At 43.7% G+C, this 22135-nt stretch overlaps 1 protein-coding gene across 5 annotated transcripts in view; it reads left to right on the plus strand.

Annotated features, from left to right (window-relative positions):
* Positions 1–22135, plus strand: part of LOC127003286 (zwei Ig domain protein zig-8-like) — a 151193-nt gene that overhangs the window by 114956 nt on the left and 14102 nt on the right. For all 5 annotated transcript variants that reach the window (XM_050869753.1, XM_050869748.1, XM_050869749.1 and 2 more), the window contains 3 exons: positions 11400–11523; positions 17534–17682; positions 20974–21135. In XM_050869753.1, the coding sequence (XP_050725710.1) occupies positions 11400–11523; positions 17534–17682; positions 20974–21135 (435 nt within the window). The remainder of the gene's footprint in view (positions 1–11399; positions 11524–17533; positions 17683–20973; positions 21136–22135) is intronic.

A 22135-nucleotide genomic window follows, 5' to 3' on the forward strand; every position in this document is an offset into this window, starting at 1 on the left:
GAGAAAAAAGAGGAGGAAGAGGAGAAAGAGAAGAAAGAGGAGGAGGAAGAGAAGGAAGAGGTGTGCAATGGGTTTAATGCCAAGTTCTTCCTCGAACACGAAACAGTAATAGCCTTCCAGTCCTCCCAAGAGCCCTCCCTCATTCCTTATTCTTTAGCCTCGTTAATCTTACTCTCTTCTTCCTCTTCCTCTTCCTTCTCCTCCTCCATTACCCTCTCTCCTCCTGACTCTCTCGTTTCGTCTCTTCTCTTTTTGATCTTCCTGCCGTGTTCCTGCATTTTTCTTCTTCGCGAATGCCTCTTTTCTTCTCTTTCCCCTCTTATTTCCCTCCACCTCCTCCTCCTCCTCCTCTTCTTTCTCCTTATCCTACCCCGTTACTTTACCTTACTTTTCCTCTTTCTCTCTTTTTCATTCTCTCTATTCCTCTCCTTTTGGTCTTTCTTCCATGTCTTCGTCTTTCTCCACTTCATGAACCCCTTATTTTTATCTTTCCCTCTTTCCTCTTCCTGCTCCTCTTTCTCTTCCTTTCTCTGTTTTCTTCTCTTTCTCTCACGCTCATTTGGCCCCTCTCTCTCTTCTTGTTCTTCCTTCTATGTCCCAGTATTTCCCTGCCTTTGTTCTTCTACCTCTCTTCTTCCTCCTCCTCCTCCTCTTCCTCTTCTCCTCCTTCCCTCTTCATGTTCAACCTTATCTTTCCCATTTTTTTCCATCTTAATCAATCGTCTTTTATCTCTTTCCCTTCTTACACAGCTCCTTACTCCTCCTCCTCCTCCTTTTCTCCCTCCCTCCCCTTATTTATCTCCCTCTCCCTCTCCCTCTTCTCTTGATCTTCCTTCCATGTCCAACCTTGTCCATCTCTCTCTCTCTCTCCTATTTTCGGTGTTTAGGTTTATTTTGTTATTTCTTTATTGTTTATTTTCCTCCCCTTCGGCCCTTCCCTCTCCCTCTTGTTTATCTAAAGTGTCACTCGTTGTTTATTTCGACGGTTTTCTTTTTCCATTTGTTTCGTTTTTTTTTATTTCTTTGTATGCGTATGGTGGGCAGAGAGAGAGAGAGAGAGAGAGAGAGAGAGAGAGAGAGAGAGAGAGAGAGCACTCCTTATCGGTCAACGTTAAGCAAATGTTATCCAGTCAATTTACCGATTTAGGTCACGATTAAATACATGCTCTCTCTCTCTCTCTCTCTCTCTCTCTCTCTCTCATATTATGACGACCCAAAAATATGACGACCTACACACACACACACACACACACACACACACACACACACACACACACACACACATAACAAACACCCTAACAACCCCCCCCTCCATTCTTTCCTTCCCCTCACCACCCCCTTACCCCCCTTCCCTACCCCTCCTCAAAAAAAAAAACAAAACAATAACAAAAACAATGGCAGTAGAAACGGAGCCACGAGGTGAGATAAACGAGGAAGATAAACGAGAGAATATTTATCAACGGCTGACAAAGGGGAGGTTAGTAGCTGGGGAGAGGAGGAGGGGGGGGGAGAGGGGGGGGTGATCCAACCTTCCATCACGCCTAACGAAGCAGCAGTCGCGTTCCACCATAAATAAAGGCATCGCGCTCTTCCCCAATTAAGAATAAAGAGGTTGGTTCCCGGCAGGTGAACGTGGTGGAGGGGGAGAGAGGGAGGGTAAGAAGAAGGGGGAAGGATTGGGTGAAGGGGGAAATAATGGGGGAAGAGGGGGAAGGAATAGGGGAAAGAGGGAGAGTGAAGGAAACGGGATGAATTGGGGGAGGAAAGATGGAAAGGTAAGGGAGGGAGGATGAAGGAAGGGAACGGGGGGAAGATTGAGAGTGGGTGGGAACGGGGCTGGCAGAATGGAAAGAAAGAAAGGCAGGAATGGTGTAGGGTAGGGGGGAAGGGAGATAAAAAGGAGGGAGGAGGAGAAGAAAGGGGAAGGGGGTGAGAGAAAGGAGGTAGAATGGGAAGAAATTAAGGAGGAAGAGTAGAAGGTAGGAAGGTGCAATGTCAGGGTAGAGACGAAGAAGGGAGGAAAGGGGTGATCAGCAAGGGTGGAGAGGTGAAAGGATGGGAGGGGGACCAGAAAAAAGGAAGTGAGGAAGGGTGCATGATAAGGAAAGGAGAGGGAAAAGCAAGGGAGGCAGAGGGGAGGGAAGAGACAAGTAGAGAAGGGTGTTGAAGGGTAGGGAGGAAGAAGGAAGGGAGGATAAGGTGAAGAGTCATGGGTAGTTTGGCGGGAATTTGGAGGAGAGGGAGTTAAGGAGGGGAGGGGAGGGAGGGTAACGTAAGCTAGGGAGAATGAGGTAATGAAGTATAAGGAAAAGAGTGTGTAAGGAGAGGGTGGTCAAAGAAGAGTTGCTTAAGGTAGAAAGGGTAGGATAGGGAAAGAAATAGGGAGGGTAGGTAGACGAAAGTGACTGGAGGACTAGAGGAAAGAAAGAGAGTCGAGAGTGTTAGCGGGAGAGGGAATGAAGAATTGCAGTAGGGAAAAGGAAGGGAAGTTAATTTAGGAGAGGGAGAAGGATGAAGGGGAAGAAAATATGAACGGACAGCATGAAGGAGGAAGACCAGGATAAAAATATAACCCGGCCAGAGGCATGAGAGTCTGGATGTGTGATAAATAAGGCAAACGGACAGGTAGTTACATATGATTAGGGCATAACATGAGTTGCAGACAAAAAAAAACTAAATTGGATCGTACATTTTCGGTGGATCATTTTCTCTCTTCCCTTAGGACGGAGAGGAATGGTATATATATATTTTTTTAATGCTGTCTGTCTTGCGCACTTGGCGAGTCTCCTATGTTGTAAAGAAAATGGAAGAGGGAGAGAAAACGTAGCAATCATGTACAGAAGCAGTAAAATAACACAAGAAAAAATGTTAAATGTGAGTACGAAAATATTTATGACAAAAAAAAGCGAGTAATATAACAGAGTGGTATAACATAGACCCCTCTTTCGGCCACCTCTTTTGATTCTTTTTAGGAGCAGCGAGTAGCGGGCTTTTTTAATTATTATGGTTTCCTTTTTTTGTGCCCTTGGGCTGTCTCCTTTGTTGTAAAAAAAAAAGGTACAGAAGTAAACATTATACAGAAGAGTTAGGAAGCAAGCAAGCAACTAAAGAAAGCAGTAATAAAGACATAAAACGAAGTGAAGAGAAGGGAAGGAAGTCGCAAAACAGAATACCTAATGAAAAATTATATACCATTAAAGCAATTACAGTCTGACCGAAACGCTGAAGTAACAAAGAGAATAGCAGACAAAAAAGAGGTGAGGAGCCTTTCAAGATAAGCGAGGACAGGCACAACGACCTGGAGATAATTATAGGCTGCGTTACCTGCGCCAAGGTGTGCACGAGTCAGGTAAAGAGAAAATGTGGCGAAATTCTTTATATGCAGCAGCAGCAAAAAATAATGGGATCTGATGAATATGTAGGGTATGAAAATGCATGTAAGATATATGTCAGATTATGTAGATTATGTTGGGATGTTGTAAGGTCTTGAAAATGAAAAAAATACTGCAATAGGTGAAAAATGTGCAAGAAATAATACAAGAAAATAATAAGGACATTGAAAAAGGAAATAGAAATAGGAAAACGTACATGATTTGATATATGAACAAAAACTAATGTATTCTATGTGTCAAAGACGAGAGAGAAATAAACACAAAATACATGAAAGGTTTGAAATATGAAATAAGAAAACAGAGAAGAGGGGACGTGATAACAACAAACAAATGAAAGTAGAAAGTCATGCATAAGAGATAAAGGCAATAAAACAGACGATAACAGAAACGAAAGAAAGTGACATACAAGAAAACAAAGGATGGGAACCAATTAACGAGAAGGAGGACATAACAGAAAAAGAGAATGAAGATAACGGGGCGGAGGTCTGTCATTGCCGGAGACATATAACACTCAGGTGGATTTAGCACAGGTAAGTCACACCTGCGCCGGCGAGGCTGTAAAACACCTGTATAACTCACGCCCAGACACTCGACACTAACACATGACACACACACACACACACACACACACACACACACACACACACACACACACACACACACACAACCCCTCCCACACACACACACACACACACACACACACACACACAGCCCAAACAAGACAATAGCGCAAAATACACTAAAAAACACACTAATCGCAACACAAACAGCAAACAACATAAACACAACATACGTAAACACCTGACACATACACTAAAGACACACGAGACGCAACACAAACACGTTCAAAATAAACTGCACATACACTTAGCATGCGAGTAATCATCTGACACAAACACTTGACAAACACGGGATGAAGCAACACACAAACACGCGCCGCCAATTACCGAGTGAAGCATTGCGCAGCATTACTCATAAAAAAAAAAGAATGAGTAAACAAACCTGCGGAAAACAAGAATGAAACTGAAACGTTCTTAATTATGACATGAAATTGGATTGGTATTGAATAAATGTACATAAGTAAATGGCGACTTACTGAATTAATTGATATACACATGAGCAAGGGACTAATAATCAGATGATTAAATAATACATAAATAAATAAAAACAAGAGATATTCAACAAACCAACTCGTGCCATCAGTCATCACACACCATCAACAAACCATCAAACACATCATAAATAACAAGGGAATAAATCAATGGATGGAAATTATAGAATAAAAAAAAATGCAATACTGTCAAAAAGCACCTGTACACAATAAAGCAAAACACGTGCCATTAATTAACAGAGAGAGGAGAGAGGAAATAACAGGAAGGGGAGCGAAGAGAAGGAAAACAAGCTAACAGAGAGAGGGAAATATACATAAACAAACAGATGCAAAGACAGAGAAAGGACGACCTGATTCAGACAGACACAGGTAAAAAAAAAAAAAACGGATACAGACAAAACAAACAGACAAACAGATCCATAAATAGACAGACATACAGATACAAAAGACGTACAGTGACAGACATTCAAAAAAGGCAAAAAGATAAATAAAAAAAGACTCACGCGACATGACAGCCAACAAACCAGGGAAATAAAAAGCACATGAAGGAAAGAGGAATGACAAGACACACACACACACACACACACACACACACACACACACACACACACACACACACACACACACACACACACACACACAAATAAACAAACAAACACACGCACCTTCTCCCACCCACACCTACCACCCACCCACCTCTCCCACACCCCAACCACCTCTCCCACGCCCCACCCTCATCCACCCTTTCCTCCCACTCAACAACCCCACCAATCACCAACCCCCCCCACCCACCCCACACCCCCACACCCGAACAGTATCGCCGGCAACACTGTGCAGGTGGGAATATGAACGAGCGCACTGCTGCAGGCCACGGTCGCGGACAGGGGTATTTGATGTCCGGCCAGGGAACGAATATTTACGGTGAATTACTGACGCGTATATAATTTATCTGGTCATGCGTCCTGATGGGAGGCAATGGGGGAGGGAGGGAGAAAGGAGAAAGGGAGGGAGGAAGGAGAAAGGGAGGGAGGAAGGAGAAAGGAGAAAGGGAGGGAGGAAGGAGGAAGGAGAAAGGGAGGGAGGAAGGAGGAAGGAGAAAGGGAGGGAGGAAGGAGGAAGGAGAAAGGGAGGGAGGAAGGAGGGAGAGAGGGAGAGAGTTGAGTTATAATAGAGAAATGCTATGTTTGAAAATGTCTTCAGTAATTGAGATAAATTGATGGGTAAATAGATAGATAGTTTATTAATTAGTTTAATGGACAAATAATACAAATAGATTAGATTGATTTACAGGAAGATAGATACAAGTAGATAGACATACATGGTTAATTGATCTGTTTCATAGATAAAAAGGTTAAGTAAATATACATAGATAAAAATAAAAATTGATAGGTTGATAGATAAATAGATAAATGGTTAAGAAGAGAGAGAGAGAGAGAGAGAGAGAGAGAGAGAGAGAGAGAGAGAGAGAGAGAGAGAGAGAGAGAGAGAGAGAGAGAGAGAGAGAGAGAGAGAGAGAGAGAGAGAGAGAGAGAGAGAGAGAGAGAGAGAGAGAGAGAGAGAGAGAGAGAGAGAGAGAGAGAGAGAGAGAGAGAGAGAGAGAGAGAGAGAGAGAGAGAGAGAGAGAGAGAGAGAGAGAGAGAGTTTTCCAGGCAAGCTTCACACCTGGATTAGTCGCATGTTTAACACTCCCCTCAATCTCAATGGCGTCAGGTGTAATTAATTTGCGTAAGAATAAAATTGACGATACATAATCCCTCTCAGTCCCCCCCCCCCCTCTCCTCCTCCTCCTCCCCCTCCTCCTCCTCCTTCTTTTCTTCATTCTAATACCACTAATTCCTCTTCGTCCTCCCATTTCTTTCTTCATCATCAATCTCACCACCTTTTCTTCCTCCTTACTCCTTTTCCTCTTCCTCCTTTTCTTCCTATCTAATACCACCAATTCTTTTTCGTCCTCCAATTTCTTTCTTCTCCATCAATCTCACCCCGTTTCTTCCTCCTTACTCAACTTTCTTTTCTTCCTCTTCCTCTTTATCCATCTTATTCTCTCCATCCTTTTCCACAACCTCCTCTTTCCTCTCCTCCTCTTCCTCCTTTCGCTCCAATCTTGCTAAGTCTTTCACCTCCACCACCTCCTCCTCCTCCTCCTCCTCCTCCTTCTCCTCCAACCGTTTCACGAAAATCAGATCTTTTCCACTCCATTCCTCATACCTTGACTCTCTCCATCCTCTCCATTTACCTTATCCATCTCTCTCTCTCTCTCTCTCTCTCTCTCTCTCTCTCTCTCTCTCTCGCTTTCCCTTCATCCTCTTCCCTTCATCTACCTCTTCCCCTTTTCCCTTATATCCCCTTCCTTCACGCTCCCCCTTTCCTTTCCCCTTCCCTTTCTTTGCCCCTTCAGTACCCATTCATCCCCCCTGCACGCTAATTCACTTTCCCTTTTTGTTCCTTTCCCCTTACCTTTCATCACTTCCGTTCCCTTCTTAACTAATTCCCTTCCTTACTTCCTTACTTTCTTTACCTCCTTTGCTTTCCTACATTCATCCTTCCTTCACAGCAATTCACTTTCCCTTTTTATTTCCTTTCCTTACCTTTCATCACTTCCGGTCCCATTCTTAACTAATTTCCTTCCTTCCTTTCTTTTATCTCCTTTACCTTCATTCCCCTTCCAGTTCTCTCTTACCCGTCAAAACACACACACACACACACACACACACACACACACACACACACACACACACACACACACACACACACACACACACACACCTGGCGTTGGCGTGCATGCTGTCACGTACTCACACACCGTTAATTGGTCTCGCGTAATTAAGAGCGTGCAAGGAAAGGAAGGAAAAGTTGCCGCTACACGAATCTCCAGAGTGAGCCCCGGCGGCCATTAGGGGGAAGGGGGGGAGAGAGGGAGAGAAGAAGGAGAGAGAGGGAGGGAAGAGGAGAACGAGGAATGGACGGAGGGATGGGAGGAGAAAGGTGTAGGAGAGAGGAGGAGGAGACTCAGGAGAGGGAGAGAGTTGTTCGGGAGGAGGGGAAGAGAAAGGAAGGACGGAGTAGAGGGAGAGGAGGAATGAACGGAGGGAGGGGAGGAGGAAGGGGAGAGGAGAAGGATGGATAGGCGCAGGGAGGGGAGGAGAGAAGAGAGGGAGGAAGTGGGGTAGAGTGTGACGGAAGGAGGAGAAGAGAAAGGAAGAAGGAGAGGGGGAGGAGGAATGGACGGAGAGAGAGAAGAGGAGGAAAAAAAGGGGCGGAGAAGGGGAGAGTGGGAAGAGGAAGGGACGGAGGAAGGGCCGGAAGGAAGAAAGGAAGGGGCAGAGTGGAGAAAAAGAAGAAAAGATGGCGATAGTTTGGGAAGAAGTAAGGAAGAAGAAGGAATATGAAGGGAATGCGCAGGAAGAAGAAAGGAAGGAAGGAGGAAGGGAAGGAGGAAGGGATGGAGGAGGGAGGAGAGACAGGAAGGAGGGAGTACGAAGGAAAGGTCGAAAGGAAGCGGCAAAGTGGAGGAATAGAAGAAAATAATTGCAGTAGTTCTGGAATGGCTGAGAAAGAGGAAGGAAACAAGGAAGGGAATGGGTCAAAGGAGGTGGGGAAGATGAAGAAAGGAATGGTAAGAGTATGGGAGGGATAAGAAAGGAATGGGAAAAGTACAGGAGGGGGAGGGGAGTAGGAAATAAAAAAAAGAAATGGGAAGAGAGGGGAAGGAAAAACAGAAGAAAGGGGAAAATTGCTGGAAATAATAACGAAGTAGAAGGAATAGTGAAAGTGGAAGAGGACAAAAAAAAGGAAGGGAAATTTTAAAAGGAAAACTGAAGGAAGGAAATAAGAGGATAAGAAGCAAAGGGAGGAAAAGAAAGCGGGCAAAAGAAGGAGCAGGTGAAGGAGCGGATGAAGGATGGGAAGAAAGGAGAAGAGACATAACGAGAGAGAGAGAGAGTGCTAGAAGGCAGGCAGAATTAGATTAGGAAGGAGAATGGCGTGATGGGACGGAGTGTAGCGGAGGAAAGTGAGCACGGGAAAGTTTGGCATGGAAGGGAAGACTAAAGAAGAAAGGTGAATGCAGGTGAGAAAGTTAAGGTGGCCGAGAAAGAAAAATTGGGAAGTTTGTGGAGAAGAAAAATGCAGAAGAAAAATAGTAAGAGTGAGGAAAAATAATAAATAAGAACAGTGAATGAGGAGGAGAATGTGGATAAGAAGGAAGTACAGAAAAAAAAGAGAAGGTAGACGAGGAGAGGAAGAAAGAAACAATGAGGAAGGAGGCGTAAAAGAAAGAGGAAGAAGAGGAAGAAGAGGAGGAGTAGGAATGGAGAGAGAAGTATGAAAATACAAGAAAGGAATACAAAAAAGAAGAGAGGAGGAATAAATATGAGCCGGAAAAGGTAGATGAGCTGAGAAGAGCGGGGTAAAGGAAACAAAGGGACGAAAAAAGAGGAGAGAGAGGATAGGAGGAGGAGGAGGAGGAGGAGGTGGTGGATAAATGGATGACAAAGAAGAGGAAGGAGAGATGTAGAAGGGCAAGGAATGAAGAGAGAAGTGTGAGAAGTCGAAAAGAGAATATAGAAAGAGAGGAGGAAGAAGAGAAAAAGAGACGGAATAGGAAGGGGGGGTAAAGAAGAGAAAAGGAAGAAGAAAGAGGAAGAAAGGGTAGAAGGAAATGGGAAAAAAGAAGGAGGATAGAGAGAGAGAGAGAGAGAGAGAGAGAGAGAGAGAGAGAGAGAGAGAGAGAGAGAGAGAGAGAGAGAGAGAGAGAGAGAGAGAGAGAGAGAGAGAGAGAGAGAGAGAGAGAGAGAGAGAGAGAGAGAGAGAGAGAGAGAGAGAGAGAGAGAGAGAGAGAGAGAGAGAGAGAGAGAGAGAGAGAGAGAGAGAGAGAGAGAGAACAGTACCTAGAGGAAAAGGGAACACATTGAAGAAAAAAGGAGGAGCAAGAGAAATGAGCCGGAAGAGGAAGATGAAGGAGAAGAAGGGGAAGAGGAGGGTCATTAAGGGTTAGGTAATTAAAACTCTTCGGGTGCAGGAGTGTTGGCGGAGGCCGTGTAATTACCGTGTGATAAACCGTTTCTGTGTGTGTGTGTGTGTGTGTGTGTGTGTGTGTGTGTGTGTGTGTGTGTGTGTGTGTGTGTGTGTGTGTGTGTGTTTTCTTTTGTCTGTCTTTCTGTTTTCTCTCTTTATTTCTATCTTTCTCTCTGTGTTTGTGTATGTGTTTTGTTATCTGTGTATTAATTTTTTTTTGTCTTTTATTATTGTGTGTGTGTGTGTGTGTGTGTGTGTGTGTGTGTGTGTGTGTGTGTGTGTGTGTTATGGTTATATTGGATGTTTCGAAAGATGTATCAAGTGAACACACACACACACACACACACACACACACACACACACACACACACACACACATACACACACACACATACGAGCTTCTATATTAACACACACACACACACCTGAATGCAACAAATTGAACAAACACACGAGACATTCACAACAACGACCGCAGTCCGATATTTTTGTTCGGTAGTGTGGTGTGTGTGTGTGTGTGTGTGTGTGTGGGTATGCGTGTGTGTATATTTAATGTTGTTGCTTTTTATTTATGTCCCTTTAACGTTCCCACATTTACCAGCAAACCAAACACGCCACATCGCTTTGTATTGAACGCTCATTATTTCTATTTTCAAACAGGGAAAGAGAGAGAAAGTGAGAGAGGGGAAGGGTAAGAGAGAGTGACGCATATTTCTGCCTGTCTGTCTGTGTGTCTGGGAAGGGGAAAGAGAATGACGCATATCTGTCTGTCTGTGTCTGTATCTGTGTGTCTGGGAAGGGGAAAGCGAATGACGCATATATCTGTCTGTCTGTGTCTGTCTGTCTATCTGTCAGTCTCTCTCTCTCTCTCTCTCTCTCTCTCTCTCTCTCTCTCTCTCGCAGGTAGGCCCAGGTAGGGGAAGCTAATCACTGCAACACGCCAAGCTCGAGGGAAATTCGATATACAAATAAATGCTTTTCTCTTCTTTTTATCTCCGGCTCCTTCGACCTGCGGTGATGTAAGAGGAGGAGGAGGAGGAGGAAGAAGAGGAGGAGGAGGAGGAGGAGGAGGAGGTAGAAAAGGGAGAGGAGGAGAAGAAAAGGGAATAAAAAAAAACATGATGGAGAAAAGAATGAAAACAGGAATAAGAACGTGATGCCAAGAAGATGAGGAAGAGGGAAAAATGGAAGTAAAAATGATGATGATGATGATGAGGAGGAGGAGGAGGAGGAGGAGGGCAAGAAGGAAAAGTGAAGGTGGTGGAGAGAAATATGGTAATGGTGTTGATGGTGGTGAAGTTGGTGATTGGTGGTGGTGGTGCTGTGGTTTTTAGTGAAGGCAGTGGTGGTGGTGGCGGTGGTGGTGGTGATGGTGGTTGTATGGGTGGTGGTGGAGGACTAGGATTTTTGTTCTGTCCACCCTCGAAAAAGAGAATGAGATGAAAAATAATTGTCATCCACATCCCAAAAAACTCAAAATATCTACAAAAAAAACAGGATCCATGCTTGAAAATTTACGAAAAACAAAAAAAAAATGAACTCGTACACACACACACACACACACACAAAGCAAGACAAACTAAAACAAAAACATGAATCAGCTTAAAAAGGGTGAAAAATAAAAATAAAAAACGCTCTCACACACATACACAAGAAACAAAACGAAAAAAAATAGTCCAGAATAAGAAAAACGTGAATAATAATAATGTTCTCACACACAAAAAAACAAAGACAAAAAGACAAAAAAAAACATTCATTCGACGCGACACAAACGAGCCAGCCCAGTGTGTCCAATTCGGCCGCTCACGACGCCCTCTGGAGACACTCTGGGGAAATTACCCGACGGCAAAGATCTCATTCAGTCTTCCATTCCTCCCCAGATGGCGCTAGCGGCGTGGTGGAGACGGGCGGCAGCGCTGGCGGTGGTGGCGGCGCTCTCCCTCACCCCCCTCCCCGCCCACGCCTGGTCCAGCAAGCGGGGGCGCGGGTCGGGTAAGGGAACAGGTGAGATGAAGGTTAAGGGGCGAGAGGGGACAGGTAGATTGGAAAAAAACGAAAGGACAGGTAGCCAGAAAAAAAGGTGGAAAGTGAGAGGACAGGTAAACAGGAAAAGGTGAAAGTGATCGGACAGGCAAACAGGAAAAAGTTAATAAAAGGTAGACAGGAAAAGTAAAAAGTGAAGGAACAGGTAGAGAGGAAAAGGTGAAAAGTGAAAGGGCAAGTGGACAGGAGAAAGTCAAAGGAGTAGGGATAGGTAGGAAAATGAAGGGACAGGTAGAAAGGAAAAAGATGAAAGATGAGATTGAAGGTAGACACGAAAACATGAAAGGTAATAGGAGGAGAGGTGGACAGAAAAAAAGGTAAAAGGTGAAGGAACAGGTAGACAAAATAAGGTAAAGGGTAAGAGGACATGTAGACAAGAGAAAGTGAAAGTGAGATGACAGGTAAACATTAAAAGGTGAGTGAGATGACAGGTAAACAGGAAAAAGTGAGAAGTTGAGAAGAGTTAAACAAGAAAAGGTAAAAGATCAAGGAACAAGTAGGAAGGGACAAAGTGAAGGACACGTTGAAGCAAAGGGCAGAGTGAGGGGAAAGGAAAATAGAAGAGTGAACGGGCAGAAGGGAAGAGCAGGTAAGGGAGCAGGAAGAAAGGAAGGGCTCAGGTCAATGGGACAGGTAAGGTTGGCAGCAAGGTGGTACGTGAGGGGAAAGGTGAGGGAGAGAAAGAGAGAGGGGGGACGAGGCTCAGGTTATGTAAGGGATATGGAAGAAAGGAAGGAACGGAAGAAAGAGGAGGAAGGGAAGAGAAGAAAAAAGGGATGAGGAGGAAGGTGGGGGTGTGATGAAGGGAAGGGAACCAAAAAGGAAAGGGGGTGAAGAAGGGAAGGGGGGGAAGAAGGGAAGGGAAAAAAGAACGAAAGATAAGAAGGGAAGAGGAGGAAGATGGAAAGGGGAGGAGGAAGGGAAGTGGAAGGAGAAGGGAAGGAAAGGTGAAGGTATCAGTAGAAACAAGGGGAGAAGTAATAAGTGAAGAAGTAAAAGCGAAAGTGAGTGAGGTAGGAGCGAAAGGAAAGGGAAGGGTAGAGGAAGAAAGAAGGGAGAGAAATGGACAGGTAGAAGAGAAAGGAAATGCAAGGGGAAAGGGAGGAAATTATGAACAAGTGAGAGAACAAACAAGAAGAGGGGAAGAGGCTTAGGTAAGAGGAGAGAAAGTTATGATACAGGTTGAAAGAGAAAGGAAAGGCAAGGTAGAGATTGAGGTCCGTGAGGGGAAAGGTAAATAGGGGAGGAACAGGTGAGCCGGCAGGTAAAATATAAGAAATGAGGAAAATATTGAAATTACACGGTTCAGGGGACAGGTAAACAGAACACAGGTAAGATTGGAGGTTTGGTACGGGAGGGGACAGGTAGAAACGAAGGGATACACGAGGGGCAAGGTGTACAAGTAGAATGCAAAGGTAAGATTGAAATTACACGGTTTACAGCATAGGCAAACAGAACAGGGAGGTTTAAAGGGGTATATCGGACCAGTCAGGGGAGAGAGGGAGCGAGGAAGCGAGGGAAGGACACAAAAGGGAAAAATGGGACGGGGAAAAAAAGGGGAAATAAAGTGTGATGTTGAGGGAAGTTTTGAGAGTAGAAAGTGGGTGGGGGAGGTAAGACAGTAGTGGGTAAAAGAAAAGGAGGTAGAAGGGTAAGGAAAAAGTGAAGGGGATGGAGAGAAGAATGCAAGATAACAGGAAAAGAGGAAATAAAACAGAAGGGGAGTTTGAGGAGAGTAGAGAATGGTGAAGAGTATAGCAGCAGTTTCAAAAGAAGAGGAAAGAAAGGGGCTGAGTGACAGAATAAAGGAGTGACGGGGAGTGACGGGAGAGGGAGTGAACGGGGAGTGGGGGAGTGAAAATAACGGAGATAGTGAGGAGCAACGGGAGGGAGTGACGGGAGTGAGTGAGGGACAGGAGTGGTGACGCTTCAGCTGTCAGAGTGGACGGCCTGGCGGGTGTTACAAGTCCCTTACGCCGTGAAATTGCGCTGTTCATCTCTGTTACTCACGACCTCTCTCTCTCTCTCTCTCTCTCTCTCTCTCTTTAATTCATTCATCAGTAATTCATTCATCAGTATACTCATTCATTTTAAAACGGATTCTCTTTTCTATTATTCATTTACTCACTCAGTATCCCATTTATTCCTGACCTTTTTATTCCCAGGCTTCTATTATTCCGTTCCCTTTAACTTTTATATTGACTTTTTTTCTTCATTCTCATATTCATTATCTTAAGACCTTTCAAACCATCACTTGAGTTCTATTCTATCCTTCATTTACTGCTAACGTTTCACTCTTGTCGCACATTCTTTCATTCTCTTCAAACCTTTTACTCACTATCGTTCACTCACTCACTCACCCACCCACACTCACTCACTCCCCTATTTGGTAGGCGGTGGCCTAACTGGTAGCGTACTGGACCCACATTCGCCGCGTGATGGACGACGCGGGTTCGAATCCTCACGCTACCACTCGGATTTTTCAGTCACCGCCGAGTGGCTTAAAACTACCCACATGCTGTCCTGAAGACCACCCATCAACCCGGACTCTAGAGGAAGCCGTCCAAGCGAATCAAGAACGAGTTCCGGGGGGCAGCATGAGCCAATGCAAGATGGCGCCACTATAAACACTCGCCTGCGCCAGAACGGGCTGGGCCGACCATCAGGCCCCACCTGGAAGAAGCCTTGGGCCGACCATCAGGCCCCACCGGGAAGATGCCTACCGGCGCAATAGGCAACAACGTAAAAAAAAAAAAATAAATAAATAAATAAAAAAACTCACTCACTCACACACTCACTCACTTACTCACTCACTCACACACTCACTCATTCACTCAAACACTTTACCAACCTTAATTCATTCAAACATTCACTCACCCACTCACTCACTCATCCATGGCTTCAATACGCCGCTTCCCCGTTTCATTGTTTTCCGTCTAAGTCACTAAGCCCTTCATTCATCACAAGAGTTTTCATGAATATCCAATCTATTACTTTTTCCCTCATTTTTTTGTTTTTTTATTCTTCTTCAATTTCCCTTTTGCGTTTTTTTTTTTTTTTTTTTTTTTTTTGGTGTTGTTGTTTTCTCTGCGTCGCTTTTACTGATGAGTCGTTTTCGTTTTTTTTTTTGTGTCCCTTTCAACATTCACTTATTATTTTCTTCGTTTCCTTTCCGCTAAGTTTTTTTTTTATGTTTCTTTTTCTTTTCCCGGTATTTCGCTGATATCAACAATTCCATCTCTTTTGCGTTCTCTCTTTTTTCATTTCTTTCATTCTCTATCTTTCTTTTGTTTCTCTATTTCCCTCTTCCTTTTTTTCTATCATATCAACAGTTTTATCTAGTCCCATCTCCTTTTCACTCTTTCTCTCTATTTTTATATTCCTCTCTCTCTCTCTCTCATTACACGACCTCCCTCTCGCAACAGGTGCTCACTCCATCCCACCTTCCTCGCTCTCTCATAATCCCTGGAAATCCCGTTATCATTTTTGACACCATTCCGTCTGCTCCTATTTTCCTCTCCCTTCCCTTCCTTTCCACGACTTGCACTACCTTCCCCTCCCCTGCCCACCCCTCCCTTCCCTCCGGCACTCCACTGCTCTCCTCTCCTCTCTTTCATATCGTTTTTCCTCTCCCCTGCTCCTGTTTCTCTTTCAGCTTCTCCTTTCACGGATTCTCTTTTTGTTTCTTCTCTCTCCTCTTCTCAGCTCTTCGTCCATATCATTATTTTTAGCTTTCATATTATTTACTTTTTTTTCTTTCTGTTCTTCCATGTCGCCTTTCCTTTCCCTTCTCCTGTTCTTCGTTTTGTTTTCTTCTCTTATGTGTTTTCTTATTTGCTACAATTCCATTCACATTACTGTATAATTTTCTCCCAATTTCGTGTCATTCATCGTATCTTTTTATGTTTGTTTTCAGGTACTCTCTCCCACTTCGTTTTTCCTCGTACTGTTTCCTCCCTGATTTCCTCTTTTTCTTTGCTCATAATCATGTCTCTACTTCGTTATTCCACTCATTTGACCTTCTACTCTTCTCCTCTCATCACCTGCCCTTTTCATATAATCTCACCTGCCCTCCATTCCCGCCCAGGTGACGTCAGTAGTAGTCCCATCTGTTCTCTTTATCCAGGTGTATATTTTATTTCATCTACCTCCCGTTTGACAAAGTTCCTCACCAACGACTGTTGCTTAAATTACAGGCTCACGGAGTAGAGGGTAAAGTTTTGAGCTGGGTCAAGTCGAGCCTTAGCAATAGGAAGCAAAGAGTGCAAATCAATGGTAAAAGATCTGACTGGGGATGTGTTACGAGTGGGGTCCCACAAGGTTCGGTATTAGGTCCACTTTTGTTTATTATTCATATCAATGACTTAGATACAGGAATTAGTATAGTGATGTCAGTAAGTTTGCAGATGATACCAAGATCGGTAGAGTAATTGAGTCGGATCAGGACGCTAGTATTCTCCAGGATGAACTAAACAGATTGTATGACTGGGCGGATAAATGGCAGATGGAGTTCACTGTAGGGAAGTGCAGTATTCTGAGTGTAGGTAGGAACAACCCCTCTCATAACTATTGCTTAAATGACACTCTCATAAGCAGGTCTGGGTGCGAGAGAGTTTTAGGGGTCTTAGTGAGCTCTGATCTCCGTCCAAGGTCACAATGCATTCAAGCTAGAAATGGAGCAAATAGGGTACTGGGATTTATTTCAAGGAGCGTAAGCAACAGAAGCGCCGAAGTCTTCCTCAAACTATATTTAGCATTAGTTAGACCTTATCTTGACTATGCGGTTCAGTTCTGGTCACCTTACTATAGAATGGATATCAAAATGTTAGAATCGGGGCAGAGGAGGATGACTAAGATGATTCAGGGGTTGAGAAACTTGCCATACGAGGAAAGACTCAAACAGTTAAACTTGCATTCTCTAGAAAGGCGAAGGGTGCGTGGAGACATGATCGAGGTTTATAAATGGAAGAAGGGCTTTAATAAGGGAGACATTCATAAGGGTTTGTTGGTAAGAGATCCGGGTAGGACACGAAGTAATGGGTTTAAACTGAATAAATTCAGATTCAACAGGGACATAGGCAAAAATTGGTTTACTAATAGAGTGGTGGATGAGTGGAATAGGCTTAGCAGTCATGTGGTGAGTGCCAATACAATTGTCACATTCAAAAATAGATTAGATAAATTCATGGACAGCGATATTAGGTGGAGTTAGATACACGGGAGCTTAGGTTCAAAGGAGCTGGCTTGTACAGGCCTACCGGCCTCTTGCAGACTCCTACGTTCTTATGTTCTTATGTTCTTATGTTCATCTCTCTATTGCATTTCCATTAATATTTCAGTAGCCTCATCTGTTTCTCCTCACCCACCTGCGCGATCAATCTCAGCCACACAACAGAAGCCTTTTTTTTTACCAATTTTATGGCTTCCTCACTCTTATTTATTTTCAATCCACACCATGTTCCACTCTCTCAGTTTCAGGTGGGGTTGTTGGCAAGTCCATCTTTTATGTTAACCGTCGCCTTTCTCCTTTAGTTTCCTCTCAACCTTCTCTCATTCATCTCCTTACCTTCTGTCATGTATCCATCTACTTACACTCTTCGCATTCTAACACCGTATTAAATATTTTCCTCTTCGCAAAGTATCTGTTCTATTTTAACATCATCTATCATCAACCTTCTTCATGCTCTGTCACTTCTACATTCTCCTCCAATCACCTATCAACATCACTGACCCTTTCCGTTCTACTTACTCACTCTTATTAACCTTTTCCCTCCTTTCTTCGCATTTCAACAGCACATACCCTCTTAATGAAGTTTCTGTTCTCTTCTAAACACCTATTTTCAACGCTCTTCATCCCCTGTCATCAGTTTCCTCACCTCCACCCTCACCACCTTACCCCTCATCGCCAAGCTTTCTATTCCCCTCACTCACAGCCTTTCCTAACCCCACCTGTCCTTCTCCTGTCGTGCAGGTGAGTCAGTCAACGACCCCGTGTGGGAGATCCGCCACATCCTCCCTGACCTTGACCTCGCTAACAACACCGTGACGGACGTGCGGGTCAACATAGGCGAGGTGGCTTACCTGCCCTGCCGCTTCCCCCAGCTGTCCACCCTGCACCAGGTGAGCAATTTTTGTTATTTTTGCAATAAAGGAGGAGACTCAAGGCTATAAACATGGAGGAAGCAATTCAAGGACAAAATAAAAAAGGAGGCAGATCAAGGGCATAAAAAAAGTCAGCTCAAAGGGAAACATGAAGAGATACAAAAATGCCCACTGTCGCTGCTTCTGTAAATAGTGGACAGTGAGTGACCGAGAGAGAGGGTCTGGCTCCATGGGCAGGTATGAAGGGGGAGATGAAGAGGAGGAATAGGGGTTTGAGGGGAGAAAAGAAGTGACAAGAATATGGAAAGACAGAGACGATGGGGACGGAAGGAATTATAGAAAATGCGGAGGGGAAAAAACACAGTGGAAAATAAGATACGAGAAAAGAATAGGTCAAGAAGTGAGAGGAAGACAAAGGGAGGTGGGGAAAAGGATGCAGGAAGGAGAGGGAGGGAACGTAGAAAGGAGTGAAGAAGGACGGGGGTGAAGGGAATGAATGAGTGAGAGAATGAAGTAGAGGGGAAGGGAAAGAGAGAATGTGGGAGTACGAAAAAAGAGAGAAGAGCCTGAGAATGGAAAGCGATACAAAAAAAAAACGATTATAGAGAAGGTATACGGCTGAATAGAGAGGAGGAGGAGAGAGAGGACAAAAGAGAGAGGGCAAAATGCGAGAGGGAGAGAAGGGATAAGAACAAGAGAAAGGAATTCATGGATTATTAAAGCCAGGTTGAAAATATGGCACGGAGTAAAAATTTTAGGAGAGGGAAGGAGGGAGAGGGAAGGAGAACGTGTAGGAGGAAGGGTGTCAGAGGAGAGTGTGGGGGGAAGGAGGGTGTGAGAGGGAAGAGTGAAGGACGGAAGGAGTGAGGAAAGAAAAGTTAAAGGGAATGGATGGAGAAGTTGTGGAGGAAGAGAATAGATACAGTAAAGAATAAAAGATGGAAAATACAGGAAAGAAAAAAAGATAGAAAAGGGGAAGACTGGGAATGGACACGAGGAGCGGAATGAGGAAATTAATCAGGAGAAAAAGTGTTCAGCGAAGTGAAAAAACCGTGAAAAATAATGAGATGGAATTAGAGAGAAGGAAAAATAAGAAGAATATGAAAAAAAAGTGGAAAACTACCAAATAAAAAGATCGCCGTAGGAGGAAAAGAGAGATAGGAAAAGAAGAAAATAACTATAAAAAGAAAGACAGGAAAAGGGAGATAGATAAAGAAACAGGGGTAAGAAAAAAAAAGAGGAAGAAAAATGTGGAATAAAAATAAAAGACAAAAGAAAAATAATGCAAAAAAAATGGAACGAAGTTAATAATTATGAAAGTCTTAGAGCAAATACAAGAACGAACTAGAATATGACACATGAATGGAAGGAAAGGAAAAGAGAGGCAAAGAAAGGAGCGAAGTAGGAGGATGAAGCAAGAGAGAGAGAGAGAGAGAGAGAGAGAGAGAGAGAGAGAGAGAGAGAGAGAGAGAGAGAGAGAGAGAGAGAGAGAGAGAGAGAGAGAGAGAGAGAGAGAGAATGATGATAAAAAAGTGATGAAAAACGTAACGCAAAGAAAAAAACGAAACTAGAGAATGACACAGAAATGAAAGAAAAGGAAAGAAACAAAGATAGAAGTGAAGTAAGAGAATGAATGAAGAGGAAGCGAGGAGTGGATTATGGGAGAGGGAGAAGAGGGAGGCGGCAGGATAAACAAGGGAGAGAGAGTGAGGGAGGGAGGAGGATGGAGGGAGAGGAGGAAAGGAGGGGAGAGGAAAAGATAAACAACGCACACTTAGATGAGGCGATTAAGAGAGTGGCCGTTGAGGAGGAGGAGGAGGAGGAGGAGGGGGTAAGAAAAATATGAGAGAAAGATGAAGAAAGATGAAGATGAAAAAGAAAACACTCATAATAAAAAGAGAGAAAAAATAATGAAAATGGAAATATATGGAAGCGACAGGAAGAGAAACGAACAGAAAAAAATGATATAGAGAAAGAATAGACAACAACAACAACAACAAAGAAAATAACGACCAATAACACCTCCTCCTCCTCCTCCTCACTAATTGCACCCAACACTCAATATATTTAAAAGCGAAGAGTATTTCCTTAATTGATCATTTGGGCGAGTCACTGCAGCAGCCTCCCAGGATGTTCGAAGCTTTATTTCTCTGTTTTATTTTTATCCTACTCTCTCTCTCTCTCTCTCTCTCTCTCTGGTGTGTGTCGGCAAAGTTTTGAGGAGAGAGAGAGAGAGAGAAAGAGTGAGAGATTAAAACGAATGATCTAACAAACAAAAAAATGCACGCTATCAAACAGATTAACATGCATATATACTGGTACACACAGACACACACACACACACACACACGCACACAGACAAAGAGGAGTATATGTAACACGCACAAACACAAGGGCCTCCACACCTGCGCCAGGCCGATACACCTGAGTCTATTATGGAACACCTGTCCGTCTCTTTGTTCGTGTGTGTGTGTGTGTGTGTGTGTGTGTGTGTGTGTGTGTCACTGATTGCACCGTTGGTCCTTTCCTTACTACTACTACTACTACTACTACTACTACTACTACTGCTACTGCTACTACTACTACTACTACTACTACTACCAATACTATTTCTTCCAATATTTTATTTGCAACCCCCTCCCTAACGACTTTGACCCACTTCGATATCAAAATACAAATGATCTTCTCTAACCACACCACACAACCCATGCACAAACACCACATCGCCTTCCTCAATCTCTTCACCGCCACACAAAACGAGAAAGACAACCCCCCCAACCACCCACACACACATTACCCAAACGCACACAAACACACATCACCAAACAACATACATTCTTGAGAATCAAACACCCATACAGGCGAGGATAAACTACAACACACTTAACAAACACACCACCAAACAAAACAACAACACCTTGGATATAGTTGACGTGAGATGGAACATTTGCATAATTAAAGCTGTCGTCTGTCTCTGTTTGTTTTTCTGCCTGTGTCTACTTTTTCCTCGTTTTCCCTTAATTCCAAACCCTTCCGCTGACTCTATACGATATTAACAGACGCTAAAATATGCTTCATTGGATCATATACCTTAGATTACCACACCTACATCCAACACCCAAAGACACCCCTACACCATCACCACCACACCACCACCACTCATACCACCCTCTATATCGATCACACCACCAAACATAACCTTATTAACACCTACATCCAACAACCACAGGCAGCACATAACCTCCCAACACTCCAACCACGACCACTTCACCACCACTCATCACACCCTTTCTCCTCTTCCGTCCCAAGGTGTCGTGGTTCAGGCGCTGGGACTGGCACATCCTGACCACGGGGATCTACACCTACACCTCGGACCGCCGCTTCAACGTGCTGCACACCCAGGGCTCCGACGACTGGACGCTGCAGCTCAAGTACGTGCACAAGGCTGACAACGGAACCTACGAGTGCCAGGTGAGTAGTGGGTTAAATGTGAGAGGTGGATGTGACAGGTGGAAGGTGGATGAGTGATATGTAAAGAGTGAATAGGTGACAGGTTAAAGGTAGCTGTGTGACAGGTGGATATGTGACAAGTGGAAGGTAGATGTGACAGGTGTGTGGGCGTGAGAGGTAATAGGTGGATGAGTAACAAGAGAGAAGTTAAATGACAGGTGAAAGGTGTCAGGTGGCTGGGAGACAGGTGAAGGTGAAGTGACAGGTGAAGGGTGACAGTTAAAAGGTGGGTATGTGACAGGTGAAGAGGTGGTTGTTACAGATGAATATGTGACAGGAGGAGGAGAAAGGTAAACGTGTGACAAGTGGAAAAAAAGATGAATAAGAGAAGTTGAAGAAAAGGTTAATTAGAGGAAATGCTCAGAACAATACCTTCCCAATGTTATTTTCTACTTTTTTATGAAGTTCACTACTGGAGAAAAAAATAAAAATACTGAATGAGGTACAAGGGATTGATTAAACGAAGAAAAAAAACAGACAGACAGACAGACAGACAGACAGACAGACAGACGGGCAAACAAAGAGTTGAGATAGGGTACGAGTAGAGTTCACCTGCGCTCCCTTATTTTTTTTTTATTTTTTACGCAGTTTATTAAAAAACAGGACAAGCGGAATGGGATGCAGAAAGAAAGCAATATGAAAAACAATATGTGGAAAATAAATTATAAGCAAGAGCATATAAGAGGTAAGACAGAAGCAGGAGACGGAGAATTAGTAAGGTAAACAAATTTGGGGAGAACTCTCTTAGTACAGCATCTGTGTATTTTTGTTACATATTCTTATTAACTAAAAGGGAAAAAGGATCATTGGCGAAAACAGGAGACAGACCAAGAAAAACAACAATCAGAAACATGAACACTACGGCATTTGTGTATTTCTATTACTTATTCTTATTAAATACAATGGAAAATGCATCATTGGCGAAAACATGAGACAGACAAAGAGAAAGAAACTGTCAGAA

The sequence above is a fragment of the Eriocheir sinensis genome, chromosome 25 (genome assembly GCF_024679095.1).
Source record: "Eriocheir sinensis breed Jianghai 21 chromosome 25, ASM2467909v1, whole genome shotgun sequence".
Classification (NCBI taxonomy): Eukaryota; Metazoa; Arthropoda; class Malacostraca; order Decapoda; family Varunidae; genus Eriocheir; species Eriocheir sinensis.